Below are 17,323 nucleotides of genomic sequence, written 5' to 3'. Positions count from 1 at the left end.
GAGGGGGAGAGGAGGGGCCCGTCGGCCCCGGCGGCGCGTCCCCAAAAGCGTGTGCGCCTCGGTCCTGTTCTTTATCTTCGGGGCAGGAAGACCCAACTTACCTGGAGGGGGTCGGGGGAGAGGGTGATCAGTTTCAGATGTTCGAAATGAAATTTTGACGGGACAGAAGTTTTACAATCTAGGACTTTAACCTGGTTATAATGAATGCAGTTGAGATTACTTTTGTTGAATAGCGCTTTTATATTCAGGGAGGCCTTAGGGTTTACTTGTTTATAGGAAAACATGTTGGTTATTTAAAGTAAATACGCTCAGATAACAGTAAAATGGGTTGAGAAACTATTCAGTTAACACCTCTTTTTTAAGGTAACAATAGTAATACAGGTTCTCATACGTTTTTGTGGCGTCTCAGAAAAGAGTGCTAAATTTTAAAGATAATTTCACTCTTTGGACTCATTCAAAGTGCATAGGGGATATGAATAATCAGTTTTACTTATTTGTTTTTATTTAAGGTCAGTTTCACTTTCTTTTTCTATCATTGAATCAAGTCTACGGAGTTTGGTTTGTAAAGGTTTAAGGCTAGACGTTTTATTTACTTAAAAATAATTGCAATCAAGGCTGTTCTTTTTAAAGCTTGTGTGTTTTCCACTTAAATAGAAATGTTACAAGAACGTGGATTACATTGTTTATGAAGAAGAGTGTATCAGTTTCTTTTCTACATGTATTGGTATTATTACCTTTATGTGCAGTGCCACAATGTTTAAAACAGCTATATGCTTATTTTTAAAATGAAAAAGAATAATGTATTCTGGTATTTGATAGAAATATAAGGGACTGAAAATCTTAAGACTTCTGAATAAAAGATTGCACTTAAAGCAAACATTTGTGAAGTCGATTAGTCTCATTCCTCCACACACCTCCTGCCTTGATTCATGTACTCATTTTTTTCAAACATGTTTTTGTAACTTTTTGTGTATCATTAGCAGACGCTGAGAGAAATTTTAACTTTTCATGGAAGTAGTTCCTTAAAAGCCCCGATATAACCAATAACCGTAATGTTTAGAAGCTTTACTAACAGTAAAGAACTTGTAACTTATTAATCTTAGGTCCTATACAACTTTGTTTGGCTTGCAGAAAAGGTATCTCTGTAGCCAGTGCAATTTAGTTTGATTCTTGATGGTTTTAGGATAAGTATTCATGGGCTGAATATACAAATGAAGACAAATGGATGGTTTTGGTTTGTTTTCCCAGAATTATAATGCTGTATGGTTATTGATGATTGAGTTGTATGCTTTCCTTAATTTTTTTTTTATTTAAGAGCCCCCCCCACCCTCCCAAAGGCAATTGGAGCAAGTAAAATGGTTTTATTTGGGCATTTGTTAATGATTGTCCTGAAGGGATATTTATCCTGGGAAAATTGAGGTTTTTTGCTATTAAATGTTACTGTAAATGAAGCCAAATTAACCTTTCCTTGGCAATCTGTTTTGGCTTTCTTCTTCCTTTTGCTCCTCCTTCTCTTCCTCCTCCTCTTTTGTTTTCTTACTCTTGCTTACCTCCACTGTGTTTCATGCTGTAGACTTTATTTGGATAATACAGCTCAAGCTTTCTTCCTGAATGAAATCCTGTATCTTAGATTCACTTAGAATAGTTCAGTTTTTATTATTTTATTAAGATCTAATCTAACATCAACTTTTTTATTTCTGCATATGATTCCAAAAAATTCTTAAGGTTGTGCTTTCGGGGCAAGGGGCTACAATCATGCCGTAATTTAAAATTACAACAAAATTGAGGCTTTTAAAAGAACCTTACTGTGAGCAGACTGTGCATCACAACATTTGTTGAAGTGGCATGAATGTTGGTATTTATTCTTTCCCTTGACTGCACTGAATATTTTTTAAAGCAAGTTTTAAAGGCTGTTCCTACTTCAAAGTAGGAATGAGATACTAAATACAAATGAGATACTGTATATAAATCACTCAGCATAAGCCAGTGCTAAAAGCAAACCCTGGTTACTTCCTATCTTCGGGATTCATTCATTTGTTGAGCACATGTGTGGCCAGCTTTCTGTGTGCCAGGTCCGGGCATATAAATACGAGTGTGATGGAGAGTAACAAGTGAATCCAGCCGTGGAGTAGGTGCTGGAGCGCTACCATAGAAATCGGCAGGGCGCTGTGGGAGCTTGCAGGAGGGGTTCAGACCCAGTCTTGGGGGAGGGTTGTTGTCAAGGAAAGTGTCCCAGAGGAAATGAATTCTAAACTGAGAAGTGGTAAGTGGTAACTGGCCGGAGGTGGAAGGCTGGAAGAGCGTGAGGTAAAAAAGAACAGCATGTGAATAGCCCAGAGAGTGCAGGTAGGAATGGAAGCTGGGGAGCATGGGGAGCGGTTCCTAGGCCAGGCCGTGCCAAGCCTGGGTGTTGAGATGTTGTCCCAGGGGCAGTGGGGCATGCCTGAGAGAAAGGTTATCTATAGAGGAGTGGCACACTCGATTTGGTTGTCACTGGGCAGTTTACATTCCTAAGGGGACCCCAGTGACTAGGTCAGTATAGCCAGAAGGAACCCTTGCTGGGAATGTTGGGCCAGGTGCCTGGTTCCAGTTGCTGACTAGTTTGGGTTATAATTGTTCCATTTTTATAGACCCTGTAGATTCTATCCAATCTCTCATAGGTCCATTATGAAAATTAAGTAAATTAATCTGTGTTCAGTGATTAACACAGTGCCCCGCATATAGAAAATGCTTAATTAGTGGTAGTCCCAAGATTTAAAAATAGGATTCAGAGAGAAAATTATAATTACCCCTTTATAACATGTATTTGTGTTCCAGTTTGATGTTAGTAATGTCTTATGGGCTTCATTTAAAAAGTCATATATACCAAATAAATGAGCCGCTTCAGAAAAACTTTTCAAACATAAGACTTCCTATTTTTTTAAAAAATAATATATTTCAAACAAGTCATTTTGGACTTTAAGCTCAAAATTAAAGCTAGATTTTTCTCTCCATGTAGTTGAGACTTTTCCCTGATGAACTCTGTGAATTGAAAACTGAGTCAAATGTATTAGTGCATTTCACATTCTAGTTTTAAGCGATAGGGAGAAAAAGATATATAGGTTTTTGGTAAATGTATAGAATTGGAAACTGAGGTCCCTGATTATATACTGTAATATGAGACTTTTGGGGGCTTGGAATAGAATGACAAGATCCAATCAAATATTTCTTTGAAGGTTTTATAATTAAAAATTGTTGACATGTTCAGATGAGCACAATGCTAAAATGTTCCAAGGGAATGATTTCAAAGTTAAAAACTACTGCTGTTTTTCTATTATAGTGACTTATTTGTCAGTAATTAAATATGAGTAGGATAATTTTCCAAGATCTAATGGTAGATTAAGTAGATTATTTTTCTCAATTTATAAAACAACTGCATGTGTTTTGTCTTTTGCAGAGTTGAACAATGACCATAGTTGACAAAGCTTCTGAATCTTCAGACCCATCAGCCTATCAGAATCAGCCTGGCAGCTCTGAGGCGGTCTCACCTGGAGACATGGATGCAGGTTCTGCCAGCTGGGGAGCTGTGTCTTCGCTAAATGATGTTTCAAATCACACACTTTCTTTAGGACCAGTACCTGGTGCTGTAGTTTATTCAAGTTCATCTGTACCTGATAAATCAAAACCATCACCACAAAAGGATCAAGGTACTACTTTTTAAAGACAGAATCACTCCAAAAAACTCTGGTATAAATGCTGTCAATGGTTGGCAGTTTTGGAGGGGGTCGTCTTTTGCGAGACCTCTTGCCACCCGAGTGGCCAGCAGTGACATTGTCTGACAGGCTTCATTTTCCTGTGCTGCTTGTTCATGATTAACATGTATCATAACAGGGTGGATTACTTTCAGTTATTATAATATTTGTAGTTTCTTTTATTCTTAATTTATTGAAGGATAAACTTCATCTCGGTGAGATCTGAGGTGGGCATTTTGTTAACTTGTCAGTTACCTGTAGTTCCCTAAGTAGATGTTTGTCTTTGAAAATTTTGGAAGATTTTAAGATTTTATTTATTTGACAGATAGAGAGCACAAGTAGGCGGAGAGGCAGGGAGAGGGAGAAGCAGACTCTCCACTAAGCAGGGAGCCCGACACGGGGCTCGATCCCAGGACCCTGGGACCATGACCTGAGACGAAGGCAGCCGCTTAACCGACTGAGCCACCCAGGCGCCCCTGAAGATTTTTTTTTTTTTTTAAAGATTTTATTTGTTTATTTGACAGAGACACAGCGAGAGAGGGAACACAAGCAGGGGGAGGGGGAGAGGGAGAAGCAGGCTTTCCATGGAGCAGGGAGCCCGATGCGGGGCTCGATCCCAGGACTCTGGGATCATGACCTGAGCCGAAGGCAGACGTCAAATGACTGAGCCACCCAGGCGCCCTGAAGATGTTTTTAAAAAACGACTGCCTTTTGACAAATGGCTCTACCGAACTGTGGGTTGTTTTTTAGTTTTTGGGTTTTGGGCCAGTTAAAATCATCTGTGGTAATAAAGCTCTTTGAAAGACAGCAGATAATGTAAATGTTACATTTGTTAAAAACTGTGTAAATGTGATTACATTTGTTAAAACTCATCCGGTTAAATGAGGCATTGACACTTTAGTTGGTACTTCTGAGACTTTTGGATTTGAAAGCTTTGAAATGCAAAGAAAATAGATTAGTTTCTACTCAGAACGTCATTTGGCTTAGAATAATTTGGTCCTTATATTGTCTTGCATCCTCATAGTAAATGTGATATTGTGATGTGGTGGTGGGTGGTGTGATTTGCTGAAGGGTGTTTTGGGTGGGAGGGAAGTTTATGTCACAAAATAAACAATTTAATTGAATGTTATACATAGAGTTTAAAGACCTTCACCAGCAAGACTTTCCCACAGGACTTCTTTTCACTGACTCCAACTTCCCGTTACTTGCTGGGGTTCCTTTCTCTCCCTCAGGCCTTAACTCACACTTAACTCACTGCCATGCCCTTTTTGGAGCCCTTGTCCCATTCTCTGAAGACTCATTTCTTTTTTCCTAATTTTTCTTTCTGTTCCCACTGAGCTGAAGCCTACCTTTGCATACTTAAACCCATTAATTTCTCTGGTCAAATAGAGAACCATCCATTAAGGCGTTTCCATCTCCAGCAGCACCAAGGAACTAGCAAACTTTTGAAAAGGAAGTCTTCATACGGATGATCAAACTTTCCTAAATAAGTTTTTGAGCTTTACCTGAGTTCTGTTAGCATAGTTATCATTAATAATCTGTTTATAAGTCTTGAAAATAGATAAACATCTTTTTAGGCAACATAGCATATACTTACGATGTGGATAGTGGTGCCCAACAGCCTGAGTTCAGAGCCGGGTTCCTTTCTGGTAAAATGAGGATGATGTCACTACCAGCTCTTAGACTGAGACTGTCTGGCAGCTAAGAAGGACTCTAGAAGTACAGTGCTGGTGAAGAGGACAGTGATGGTGGTGGTACTGCGTAGAAGCATCCACAGCAAATGTTACAGACAGTGGGCTCAGCCTGCATTTTCTGTAGATTGTGTTGAAATATTTTTAAGTAGATATAAAAGCGTAGTTAGAGTGAACTCTCATGTAGACATCAGTCAGCTTTATCAACTCATACCTTCACCATTTACTCCCCTCCCATCATTGTAAAGCAAATCCAAGACTTTGTAGTTCATCTGTAAATATCTTAGTTTGTATACCTAAAAAATTCTTTTCTAAAAATTTAAACATCTTTATATTAAAACTCTCGTCAACATTAAAATTTCTCTGATTGTCATTTTTTTTAACAGTTGGTTTGTTGAAATCAACATCCAAACAAGGTCTGTACTTTGCATTTGGTGGATGTGTTTAAGTTTCTGTTAACACCCCCTTTGGTCATTGCAGTTTACTGATTGAAGAAACCAAATCTTTTCGATTTCCCACATTCTAGGATCTGTCTTTTAAAATGTCCCTTTCTTCCCTGTGTTTCTGGTTAGCTGGTAAAAACCTAATCTTGATCAGATTTAGTTTGATGTGTTGCTATTTATTGAGCTTGAGAAACGTGCAAAGCTTTGTTTTTAAACATTTCTTGTTTATTTTTCTAGCCCTAGGTGATGGCATTGCTCCTCCACAAAAAGTTCTTTTCCCATCTGAGAAGATTTGTCTTAAGTGGCAACAGACTCACAGAGTTGGAGCCGGGCTCCAGAATTTGGGCAATACCTGTTTTGCCAATGCAGCACTGCAGTGTTTGACTTACACGCCACCTCTTGCCAATTACATGCTATCTCACGAACACTCCAAGACATGTAAGTGTTCTGGGTTCTGTTAACTTGTGTAGTGTTGTGCTGTGCTAACCTACTTTCATTTTTTTCTCTGCAATGAAAGTGAAGAATTCAGCCAAGAATTCTATGATCACTAGGAAATTGGTTTATTTTTTTAGAAACCATGGAGGAAGACTCTTAAGATTTGTTTTCAGGTTGCATAAAAATCATTTTGCACCTAATTTGACCTGTGAAGTTACTGAAAAAGAAACCTATTTTATCGGCATTTGGCATTTCTGAACCCCCTGCTGGCTTTCTATACACTTGCTAAAAAAATGTGACATAAATGTCTGCCGCCAACAGCTTGGGGCCAAGCAGAGTTAAGAAATCCTGTCTCTTCCTGGCTTCCATCCTGTATTGTAAGGCTTGATTCATTTGCAGGCTTATAAGTCTTAGTGGAGAGGAACCTCTTGTTGCGGCCTCCAACCTCCTGGAAGTTTATACAGGACTTTCCTTTTAGTGTGTATGAACTCCCTTTTCAACCTAAAGGGCAGGAAATCAGTTAAAATATATCATGTCTTTAATAGGTGACAGCCAGCTCAGTGGTTGACTAGTGAAATTCAGAATTTAGAACAGTATCTAGTTTTTGAGGTTTGAGCTTCTAAATATATTATAAATATCCTTCATCCTTATAAATGAAATCTCCCTGTTCTTTGATCTACATTAATGCTGAGATGTGTGTGTGTGTGTGTGTTTGGGTGCTGTTCATTAATTATGAGTAGGTGAAAACTCCTGAGGCTTCTTTTTGAATAGTTCTTTACTTAATGGAGAATTTAAACCAGTTCTTTTAAAACTGTCCCACACCCCCCTCCCCCCCAAAGAGCAAAATAATGCTTGTAAAGAATTTGGAAAGTACAGAAAAATTTAAAGAAACCAAAGGAAAATCACCTAATATCTCACTGTCCAGAGGTGTTTGGTATGCCAAGGGCTTTTAAATTACAGAATGAATGTTTTGTTTGCCCTCATTTCCCCCCTAAGTTCATAATTCATTCCCCACAGACAGCTTTCCCTTTTCCCTTACTTTTGTGCTTAATGAAAGTAGGGTGTGGATGAAAACCCAGCACTGGCACCTGGGCCGTGAGAAGCAGGACCGACACAAAAATTCAGAAGCTCCGGGTGTCCAGAATCAGGTGTCTCTCTTCTTCGCTGTTGGTAGTTTTCGTGCTTTCTATTTTTCCTTTATTTAGGTATATCAAGGCGTAATCATATATATATATATGTGTGTGTGTGAGTTAGGTACATCTCTTTATTGTATGTATGACTATATACATATAACTTAGGTATATTTCCCTTTATTTAGCTTTATTGAGCTACAATTGATACGTAATAAATGGCACATACTTAAAATATATGTTTGATGTATTTTGACATTTGTATACTCCCATGAAACTACTACCACAATTAAGGTTATGAATATATTCATCACCCCCAAAGCTTTCCAGTGCTCCTTTGAAATCACTCCCTTCTACGCCTTCCTACCCCTCATCCCCTCGACCCCAGGCAACCACTGATATACTTTCTGTCTACTATAGATTAGTTTGTATTTTTTTAGAATGTTATATAGTGGATTTATACAGGCGTATATTCTTATATTGCCTGGCTGCTTTGACTTAGTGCAATTATTTTAACATTTTCCATGTTGTTGCATATATCAATAGTTAGTTTTTATTGTTGACTAGTATTCCATTGTATGGATATACCACATTTTGTTTCTCCATTCACCCACCTATTGATCGACATTTGGGTTGTTTCTCTTTTGGGGCCGTCACAGATTAAGCTACTATGAACATTTTTATATACCTGTTTATAAAAAGGTCTTTGTAAGGACATGTTTTCTTTTCTCTTGGGTAAATATTTAGGAGTGGAATGGCTTGGTCCCGTAATATGTGTGTGCTAACTTTAAGGTAAACTTCCAGGCTGTTTCTCAAAGGGATTCTGGTATTTTACATTCCCAGCAGCAGTGACTGAAAGTTCCATTTGCTCCGTATCTCCCCGTAATGTTTGGTGTGGTCAGTCTTTGCAACTTCAGCCATTCTGATAGGTGTGTAGTATAGCACGTTCTACCCTTTTGTGGTTTTATTTTGCACCTCCTTAATGAGTAATGGTGTTGAACATTTTTCCATATGGTTAATTGCCATCTGTATACTCTCTTGGCTAAAGTGCCTGTTGATATCTTTTGCTTGATTTAAAATTGGGTAGTGTTCTTGTTGAGTTTTCAGAGTTTTTATATATTCTGGGTACAAGTCCTTTATCAGATATGTAGTTTGCAAATATTATCTTTCAGTCTGGAGAAGAATATTCTCTTCACACTGTCTTTTGAAGAACACGTTTTTAGTTTTGAAGGATTCCACATCATTAGTTTTTCTTTTTATCAATTGTGTTTTAAGTGTTATATTAAGAAATCTTTGCCTCACCAGAGGTCACAAAGATTTTCTCTATATTCTTCTGGAAGTTTTATAGTTTTAGCTTTTATATTGGTCAGTTATCCATTTTGAGTTAATTTTTATTTGTGGTGTGAAGAATGGATTGAAGGTCAGGTTTTTCAGTATGGATATCCAATTGTTCCAGCACTGTTTGTTCAAAAGTTAGTCCTTTCTCCACTGAATTGGCTTTGCTTCTTTGTCAAAAACCAATTGACCATATCCATATGGCTCTATTTCTAGACTCTGTTCTGTTACACTGATCCACTGTCTATCTTGACACCATAACACAGTGTCTTGATTACTATATATTTAAAAGTTTTGAAATCAGGAAAGTCCTCCAGTGTTCTTGTCCTTTTTCAAAGTTGTTTTGGCCATTCTAGGTCCTTTGCATTTCCGAATGAATGTTGGTCTCAATTTGTCAACTTCTACAAAAAAGTGTCCTGGGATTTTGATTGGCATTGTGTTGAATCTTTGAATTAATTTGGGATGAGTTGACATCTACACAGTATTGTTTTCTGTCCCCTAAACCAAGTACACATCTTCATTTATTTAGGTTCTCTTTAATTTTTCTTAGTAGCATTGCTTAATTCTCAATGTACAAATATAATGTGCACATTTTTTATCAGATTTATCCCTAAATATTTCATATTTTTGGAAGCTATCATAAATGATAATATTTTTGAATTTCAATTTCTAATTGTTTATTGCTAAACTATAAAAATGCAAGTGATTTTTGGATATTGATCTTGTATCCTACAATCTTGGTAAATTTATTAATTCTGGTAGTTTTTTTTTTTTTTTTTAAGATTTCTTAAGATTTTATATGGAGTCAGTCATGTGATCTGTGCATACGGACAGTTTACTTCTTCATTTCCAGTCTGCATGCTGTCTATTTCTTGCTGTGATGCACTGGTCAGGACCTCCATTACAGTGTTGGATAGATGTGGTAGAAGTAGATGCCACAGCCGAATCTCCCTCTCCACCTTAGGGGGAAGGCATTTTAGTCTTTCACTTTTATGTACATTGTTAGCTGAGAGTTTTCATAGGTGCCTTTTACCCTGCCGAGTGTTAATTTGAATGTTAAGCCGAATTTGCATTCCAGAGATGAGCCCAACTTGGTTATGATGCATTACGATTTCCATGTATCATTGGATTTGCTAAGACTTTTTAAAATTTTTGTTGATAATGAATATTAGTTTATAGTTTCTTACCATGCCTCTTTCTGATTTTTGGCATCAGGGTTCATGGTGGCATCATGAAATATGTTGGGATTATTTTCTCCTATTTCCTGGAAAACTTTTTGTAGAATTGGTGTTATTTCTTAAATGTTTGGTAGATTTCACTGAAGCCATCTGGGCCTTGACGTTTTCTCATGGGTAGGTTTTTAACCACATATTTAATTTCTTTAATAGTTATAGGCCTCTTCGGGTTATCTATTTTTTTCATCAGAGAGCACTGGTAGTTTGTGTCTCTCAAGGAATTTGTCTTCCATGTCGAATGTACCAGCATAAAGTTGTTCATAATGTTCTGTTATCCCTTTTTATTCACCTTATTATTGATCTTCTCAGAAAATCAGTTCTTGATTTCATTGTTATTTTGTTTTCTGTTTCATTGCTGTTTGTTATTCTTTTTATTACTCCTTTTCTTCTGCCTACTTTGGATTTAATGTGCCCTATTCTAGTTTCTTAAAGGGGAAGCTTGGGTCATTTAATTTGAGATCTTCTTTTCCATTATGTTTTATGCCATGAATTTCCCTTGAAGTGCTGCTTGACTTGTGTCCCAGACATTTTGGTATTTCACATACTCATTTTTATTCAGGTCCCAAATACTTTCTAATTGCCCTTGGGATTATTTAGAGGTGTGTTGTTTAGTTGCCAAATGTTTTGAGGATTTTCCAGATATTGTCTTGTTACTGATTTCTAATTTAATTCTCTTGGTGTCAGAGTATATTTTTTGTTTGAATCCTTTTAAACTTCAGACTTGTGTTACGCACCAGAACATGGTCTAGTTTGGTAAATGTCCCATGTGTACTTAAGAAGGATGTGTGGTCTGCTCTGTTGTTTGGAGTTTCTGTAAATGCTGATGATGGTCAGTTACTTGGTAGTTAGTTCTGTAACTGACTACCCAGTTAGTTGTCGTGTTGTTGAGGCTGTCTTCTGTGTCTTTACTGCTTTTCTATCCGCTTGTCCTGTCAAATTTTGAGAGGTCTGTTGAAATAAAATATATTTGTAATTTGTTTTTTCTTTTTCTTTTTAAAGATTTTTATTTATTTGAGAGAGAGAGAGAGAGAGAGAGAGCATGAGAGGGGGGAGGGTCAGAGGGAGAAGCAGACTCCCTGCTGAGCAGGGAGCCCGATGTGGGACTCGATCCCAGGACTCCAGGATCATGACCTGAGCCAAAGGCAGACGCTTAACTGACTGAGCCACCCAGGTACCCTTGTTTTTTCTTTGTTTTATCAGTTTTGCCTTGTGTTTTGAAGCTCTGTCATTTAAGATTATTATGACCTCCTGATGAAATGACCTATTCATAACTGATGAAATTACCCTCTTTATCCCAAATAATACGCTTTGTTCTGAAATCTACTTTGATATAGAGCCCCTCCAGTTTTCTTATGATTAATGTTAGCATGGTATATCTTTTTCCATATTTTTACTTTTAACCTATTTGTGTCTATACTTAAAGTGGATTTCTTGAATAGACAGCCCATAATGTAATTTTCTTTTTCTTTTTTCTTTTTTTTAGTCTGTGTTTTATTTTAGGGTGTAAGCCATTTGTATTTAATGAGATTGATTAATTGATCTGGTTGGGTTTAAACTTACTAGCTTGCTGTTTGTTTTCTCTTTGTCCCATTTGTTCCCTTTTTCATCTTTTTCTGCTTTCTTTTGGAGTGTATAATTTTATGATAGTTAATCTTTTTTGGCATATTTTCTGTAACTTTTTTTTTTTAGTGGTGGCTTTAGGGTTTGGCATATGTCTTTAAATTATCACAGTTTGCCTTCAGGTAATAGTCCACTTGTGTATCATAAGGACTTGGTGACAGTGTATTTTCATCTCCCCTCTCCTGGCATTTATTTGTGCCATTGTCATCATCTACCTGTGTTATAATCACACAATATATTGTGTTATTTTTGCCTTAAACAAATTATAAAGGTTTTGCTTTAAGTAGTTAAGATGTGTTTAGAAATCTATATATTTACCTATTCAGTTATCATTTCCACTGCTTTTAATTCCTTTATGTGGATTTAGATTTCCATCTGCTGCTTTTCCTTATGGCTAAAGGACTTCCCTTAACTTTGCTTGCTAGTGATGAACTCTGTTTTTTGTTTTGTTTTATTCTCAGTCTGAAATGTCCTTATTTTGCCTTTTTAAAAGTTAACCTTTTTGTATTGAGGTAATTGTAGATTCACATGCAGTTGTAAGAATGACACACAGACCTCCTGTGTTCCTTACCCAGTTTCCCCAGTGGTAACACTGTATTTCAGTATCTCAACCAGGAGGTTGACATGGGTACAGTCCCGATACAGAACATTTCCATCATTACAGAATCCCTCATGTTCCCCTTTTATAGCCACGCCCACTTTCTTTGTGCCCTGATGTCCTCCTTTAACCGCTGGCAACCACTAATCTGTTTTTCATTTCTATAATTTTGTCATTTCAAGAATGTTATTTATATATATTAGTTGTGCAGTATGTGACGTTTTGGGATTGGCTTTTTCATTCAGCATAATTCTCTGAAGATTCAGTTAGGTTGTATGTACTAATAATTTGTGGGGGTTTTTTTTTTTCATTGTTGAGTAGTATTCCATGGTATGGATGGGATGTACCATGACTTGTTTTAACCAGTCATCCACAGAAGGACATCTGGGTTTTGTCCACCTTGGAGATATTCTGAATAGAGCTGCTGTAAGCATTACAGCATACAACATAGATATGAACATGTCTTTATTTCTCTGAAGTAAATGTCCAGGATTGCAATCACTAAGTCATATGGTAGTTGCATGGTTGATTTTATAGAAACTGCCAGTTTTCGAGCATGGCTGACCATTTTACAGCCTACCAGCAAGGTATGGGAGTTCTAGTTTCTCTGCATGTTTGCCAGGATTTGGCATTGTCACTGTTTCTCATTTTAGCCATACTGATAGGTATATAATGATACCTTGTTTTGGTTTTAATTTGCATTTCCATAATGCCTAAAGGTCGTGAACATCTTTCCATGTGCTTATTTGCCATCTGTATGTCCTGTTTGGTGAAATACCTCTTTGCTATCTTCTGCTCATTCTCTATTGCATTCTATGTTTTTATACTGTTGAGTTTTAAGAGTTTTTTATTTTTTTTTTTTATAAAGATTTTATTTATTTATTTGAGAGAGAGAAACAGCATGAGAGGGGAGAGGGTCAAAGGGAGAAGCAGGCTCCCCGCTGAGCTGGGAGCCCGATGTGGGACTCGATCCCAGGACTCTGGGATCATGACCTGAGCCGAAGGCAGTCGCCCAACCAACTGAGCCACCCAGGCGCCCAAGAGTTTTTTATATAGTTTAGATACTAGGCCTTTGTTGGATATGTAGGTTCCAAATAATTTCTCCCAGCCTGAGGCTTGTCTTTTCTTTCCCCCCCAAGATTTTATTTATTTGAGAGTGAGAGAGAGTGTGTGTGTGCATGAGAGAGAGCACAAGCAGGGGGAGTGGCAGAGGTAGAGGTAAAAGCAGACTCCCTGCTGAGCAGGGAGCCGGAAGTGGGGCTCTATCCCAGGACCCTGGGATCATGACCTGAGTTGAAGGCAGACGCTTCACTGAGCCACCCAGGTGCCCCAAGGCTTGTTTTTCCATTCCCTTAACAAGGTCTTTCACAGAACAAAAGTTTTTAATTTTGGTGAAGTGTGACTTTTCATTTTATGGATTGTGCTTTTGGTGTTAAGTTTAAGATCTTTGCCTAGCTCTTAATCCCGGAGATTTTCTCCTCAATTCTTTTCTAAAAGTTTTATAGTTTTACATTTCACATTTAGGTCTGTGATCCATTTTAATTTTTGTATAGTGTGAGGTTTAGGTGAAGTCAATTTTTTGTCTATAAATGCCTTTTTGCTCCAGCACCATTTGTTGAAAAGGCTATCTTTCCTCTATTGAATTGCTTTTACACCTTTGTAAAAAGATTACTTGGGCATTACTTGTGTGCATCTATTTCTGGGTTTCTTATTTTATTCTGTTGAGGTATGTGTTTGTCCCTCCACACAGACTTGCTGTTGTAGCTATGTAATGTCTTGATACCAGATAGAATGATTCCAGCCACTTATTCTCTTTCAAAATTGTTTGAGCTCTTCTTGTTTTTCTGTCTTTCCATATAAACTATAGAATAATAGTATCTATATCTACAAAAAATCTTCCTGAGATTTTGTAGTTGTGTGAAACTTGAATTTCAGTTTGGGGAAGGAATATTGATACCTTTACTTATGTTGACATTTTCAGTCTATGAACATGGTATGTCTCTCCATTTACTTAAATCTTCTTTATTTTTATCACTGTTGTGTAATGTCAGGATGTTTTGTCTTGTTTTGTTAGATTTACACCTAATTTTTTTATTTTTTGAGGGGTTGTAAGTGGCATTATATTTTTAATTTTTGTGTCCACATGTTTATTGCTGGTGTATAAAGATACATTTTATTTTCATATGTGATCTTATATCCTGTGACCTTGCCAAACTCACTTATTAGTTCTAGGCATTTTTTTTTTTTTCGTAGACTCCTTGGATATTTCTAGTAGACAGTCATGTTATATGCAAGTATGGACAGTTTTACTTTTCCCTTACTGATTGATGTGCTTTTTATATCCTTTTCTTCTTTTACTGGCTAGAACTTTGAGGAGAGTGGACATCTTTGCCTCATTTCTGATATTAGGGAGAGAAGCATTTAGTTTGATATTAGTGGTAGGTTTTTTGGTATATGCTCTTTATTAAGTTACAGGAGTTTTCTCTATTTCTTTTTTTCTGATTTCTGCTTTCTGTCATGAATGAGTGTTGATTTTTGTCAAATGCTTTTTCTGTATCAAATTGATATGATCATGTGATATTTCTTCTTTAGCCTGTTAATATGGTAGATTAGACTGATAGTTTCCAGTATTGAGTCATCTCTGTATCCCTGGAATAAATTCCATTTAGTCATGATGTGTAATTATTATTTTTAAGTTTTTATTTTAATCTCCTTGTGCTCATCATCATAAGTGCATTCCTTAATCCCCATCACCTATTTCACCCATTGCCCCACTCACCTCCCCTCAGGTAACCATCAGTTTGTTATATGTAGTTAAAGAGTCTTTCTTGGTTTGTGTCTCTTTTTTCCCTTTGTTTAGTAGCTGAAATTATACATATGAGTGAAATCATACGGTATTTGTCTTTATCTGACTGACGTTTTACACTTAGCATTATGCTTTCTAGGTCCATCAATGTCATTGCAAATGGCAAGATTTCATTCTTTTTTATGGCTGAATAATATTCCTCACACACACCACATCTTCTTTATCCATTCATCAGCCAGTGGACACTTGGACTGCTTCCATATCTTGGGTATTATAAATAATGCTGCTACAAACACAGGGGTGCGTGTATCCCTTTGAATTAGTGTTTCTGTATTCTTTGGGTAAATACCCAGTGGTGCAATTGTGGAATTGTAGGGTAGTTCTATTTTTAACTTTTTGAGGAACCTCCATACTGTCTTCCAGAGTGGCTGTGCTAGTTTGCATTCCTACAAATAGTGCAAGAGGGTTCCTTTTTCTCCACATCCTTGCCAACCCTGTTGTTTCTTATGTTGTTGATTTTGGCCATCCTGACAGGTGTGAGGTGATATCTCATTGTAATTTTGACTTGCATTTCCCTGATGATAAGTGATGATGAGCATCTTTTCATGTGTCTGTTAGCCATCTGTATGTCTTCTTTGGAGAAGTGTCTGTTCATGTCTTCTGCCCATCTTTTAATTGGATTATTTGTTTCTTGGGTGTTGAGTTTCATAAGTTCTTTTTTTTTTTTTTTTAAAGATTTTATTTGAGAGAGAATGAGATAGAGAGAGAGAGCATGAGAGGGGGGAGGGTCAGAGGGAGAAGCAGATTCCCTGCTGAGCAAGGAGCCCGATGCGGGACTCGATCCTGGGACTCCAGGATCATGACCTGAGCCGAAGGCAGTCGCTTAACCAACTGAGCCACCCAGGCGCCCGAGTTTCATAAGTTCTTTATAGGTTTTGGATTCTAGCCCTTTATTGGATGTGTCGTTTGCAAATATATTCTCTCATTCCATAGGTTGGCTTTTAGTTTTGTTGATTGTTTCCTTCACTGTGCAGAAGTTTTTTATTTTGATGTAATCCCAATAGTTTATTTTTTGCTTTTGGTTCCCTTGCCTCAGGGGACCTATCTAGAGAAAAGTTGCTATAGCCAGTGTCAGAGAAATTACTACCTGTGCTCTCTTCTAGGATTTTTATGGTTTCAGGACTCATATTTAGGTCTTTAATACATTTTGAATTTATTATTGCGTATGGTGTAAGAAAGTGGTCCAGTTTCATTCTTTTGCATGTTGCAGTCATGCTTTCCTAACACCCATTTATTGAAAAGACCATCTTTTTCCCATTCTTTCCTGCTTTGTCAAAGATTAATTGACCATATAGTTGTGGGTTTGTTTCTGGGTTTTCTATTCTGTCCTGTTGATCTGTGTTCCTGTTTTTGTACCGGTACCATACTGTTTTAATTACTAGAGTTTTGTAATATAACTTGAAGTCTGGAATTGTGATGCCTCCAGCTTTGCTTTTCTTTTTCAAGATTGCTTTGGTTATTCAATGTCTTTTGTGGTTCCATACAAATTTCAGGATTGTTTATTCTAATTCTGTGAAAAATGCTGTTGGTATTTTGATAAGGATTGCATTAAGTGTCCAGATTGCTTTGGACAGTATAGACATTTTAACATATTAGTTCTTCCAATCCATGAGCATGGAATGCCTTTCCATTTCTTTATGTCCTCTTCAGTGTCTTTCATCAACGTTTTATAGTTTTAAGAGTACAGGTCTTTTTTTTTTTAAGATTTTATTTATTTGACAGAGAGAGAGCAAGTGCACAAGCACGGTGAGCAGGAGAGGGAGAAGCAGGCTCCCCGCTGAGCAGGGAGCCCAATGCAGGGCTTGATCCCAGGACCCTGAGATCATGACCTTAGCTGAAGGCAGATGCTTAACCGACTGAGCCACCCAGGCACCCCAGAGTACAGGTCTTTCATCTCTTTGGTTAGGTTTATTCCTAGGCATCTTATTATTTTTGGTGCAACTGTAAATGGGTTTGTTTTCTGAATTTCTCTTTCTGCTGCTTCATTATTGGTGTATAGAAATGCAGCATATTCCTGTAGATTGATTTTGTGTCCTGCAGCTTTACTGAATTCATGTTATCAGTTCTGGCAGTTTTTTGCTGGAGTCTTTGGGGTTTTCTGTATATAGTATTACATCATCTGCAAGTAGTGAATGTTTTACATCTTCCTTACTGGTTTGGATGCCTTTTATTTCTTTTTGTTGTCTGATTGCTGTGGCTAGCATTTCCAGTACTGTGTTGAATAACAGTATTGAGAGTG

The 17,323-nt window shown here is 37.3% G+C and overlaps 1 protein-coding gene across 3 annotated transcripts in view; it reads left to right on the top strand.

The window, feature by feature from the left end:
* The window catches only part of USP42 (ubiquitin specific peptidase 42), a 49,279-nt gene that overhangs the window by 449 nt on the left and 31,507 nt on the right, over positions 1-17,323 (top strand). For all 3 annotated transcript variants that reach the window (XM_081819290.1, XM_081819288.1, XM_081819291.1), the window contains exons 2-3: positions 3,437-3,686; positions 6,103-6,303. In XM_081819290.1, the coding sequence (XP_081675416.1) occupies positions 3,446-3,686; positions 6,103-6,303 (442 nt within the window). In that variant the 5' untranslated portion in view covers positions 3,437-3,445. The remainder of the gene's footprint in view (positions 1-3,436; positions 3,687-6,102; positions 6,304-17,323) is intronic.

The sequence above is a fragment of the Leptonychotes weddellii genome, chromosome 5 (genome assembly GCF_054177405.1).
Source record: "Leptonychotes weddellii isolate Sample4059 chromosome 5, ASM5417740v2, whole genome shotgun sequence".
Taxonomy (NCBI): domain Eukaryota; kingdom Metazoa; phylum Chordata; class Mammalia; order Carnivora; family Phocidae; genus Leptonychotes; species Leptonychotes weddellii.
Note: the sequence above shows the minus strand (reverse complement) of the source record. Positions and strands in the feature narration are given on the sequence as shown.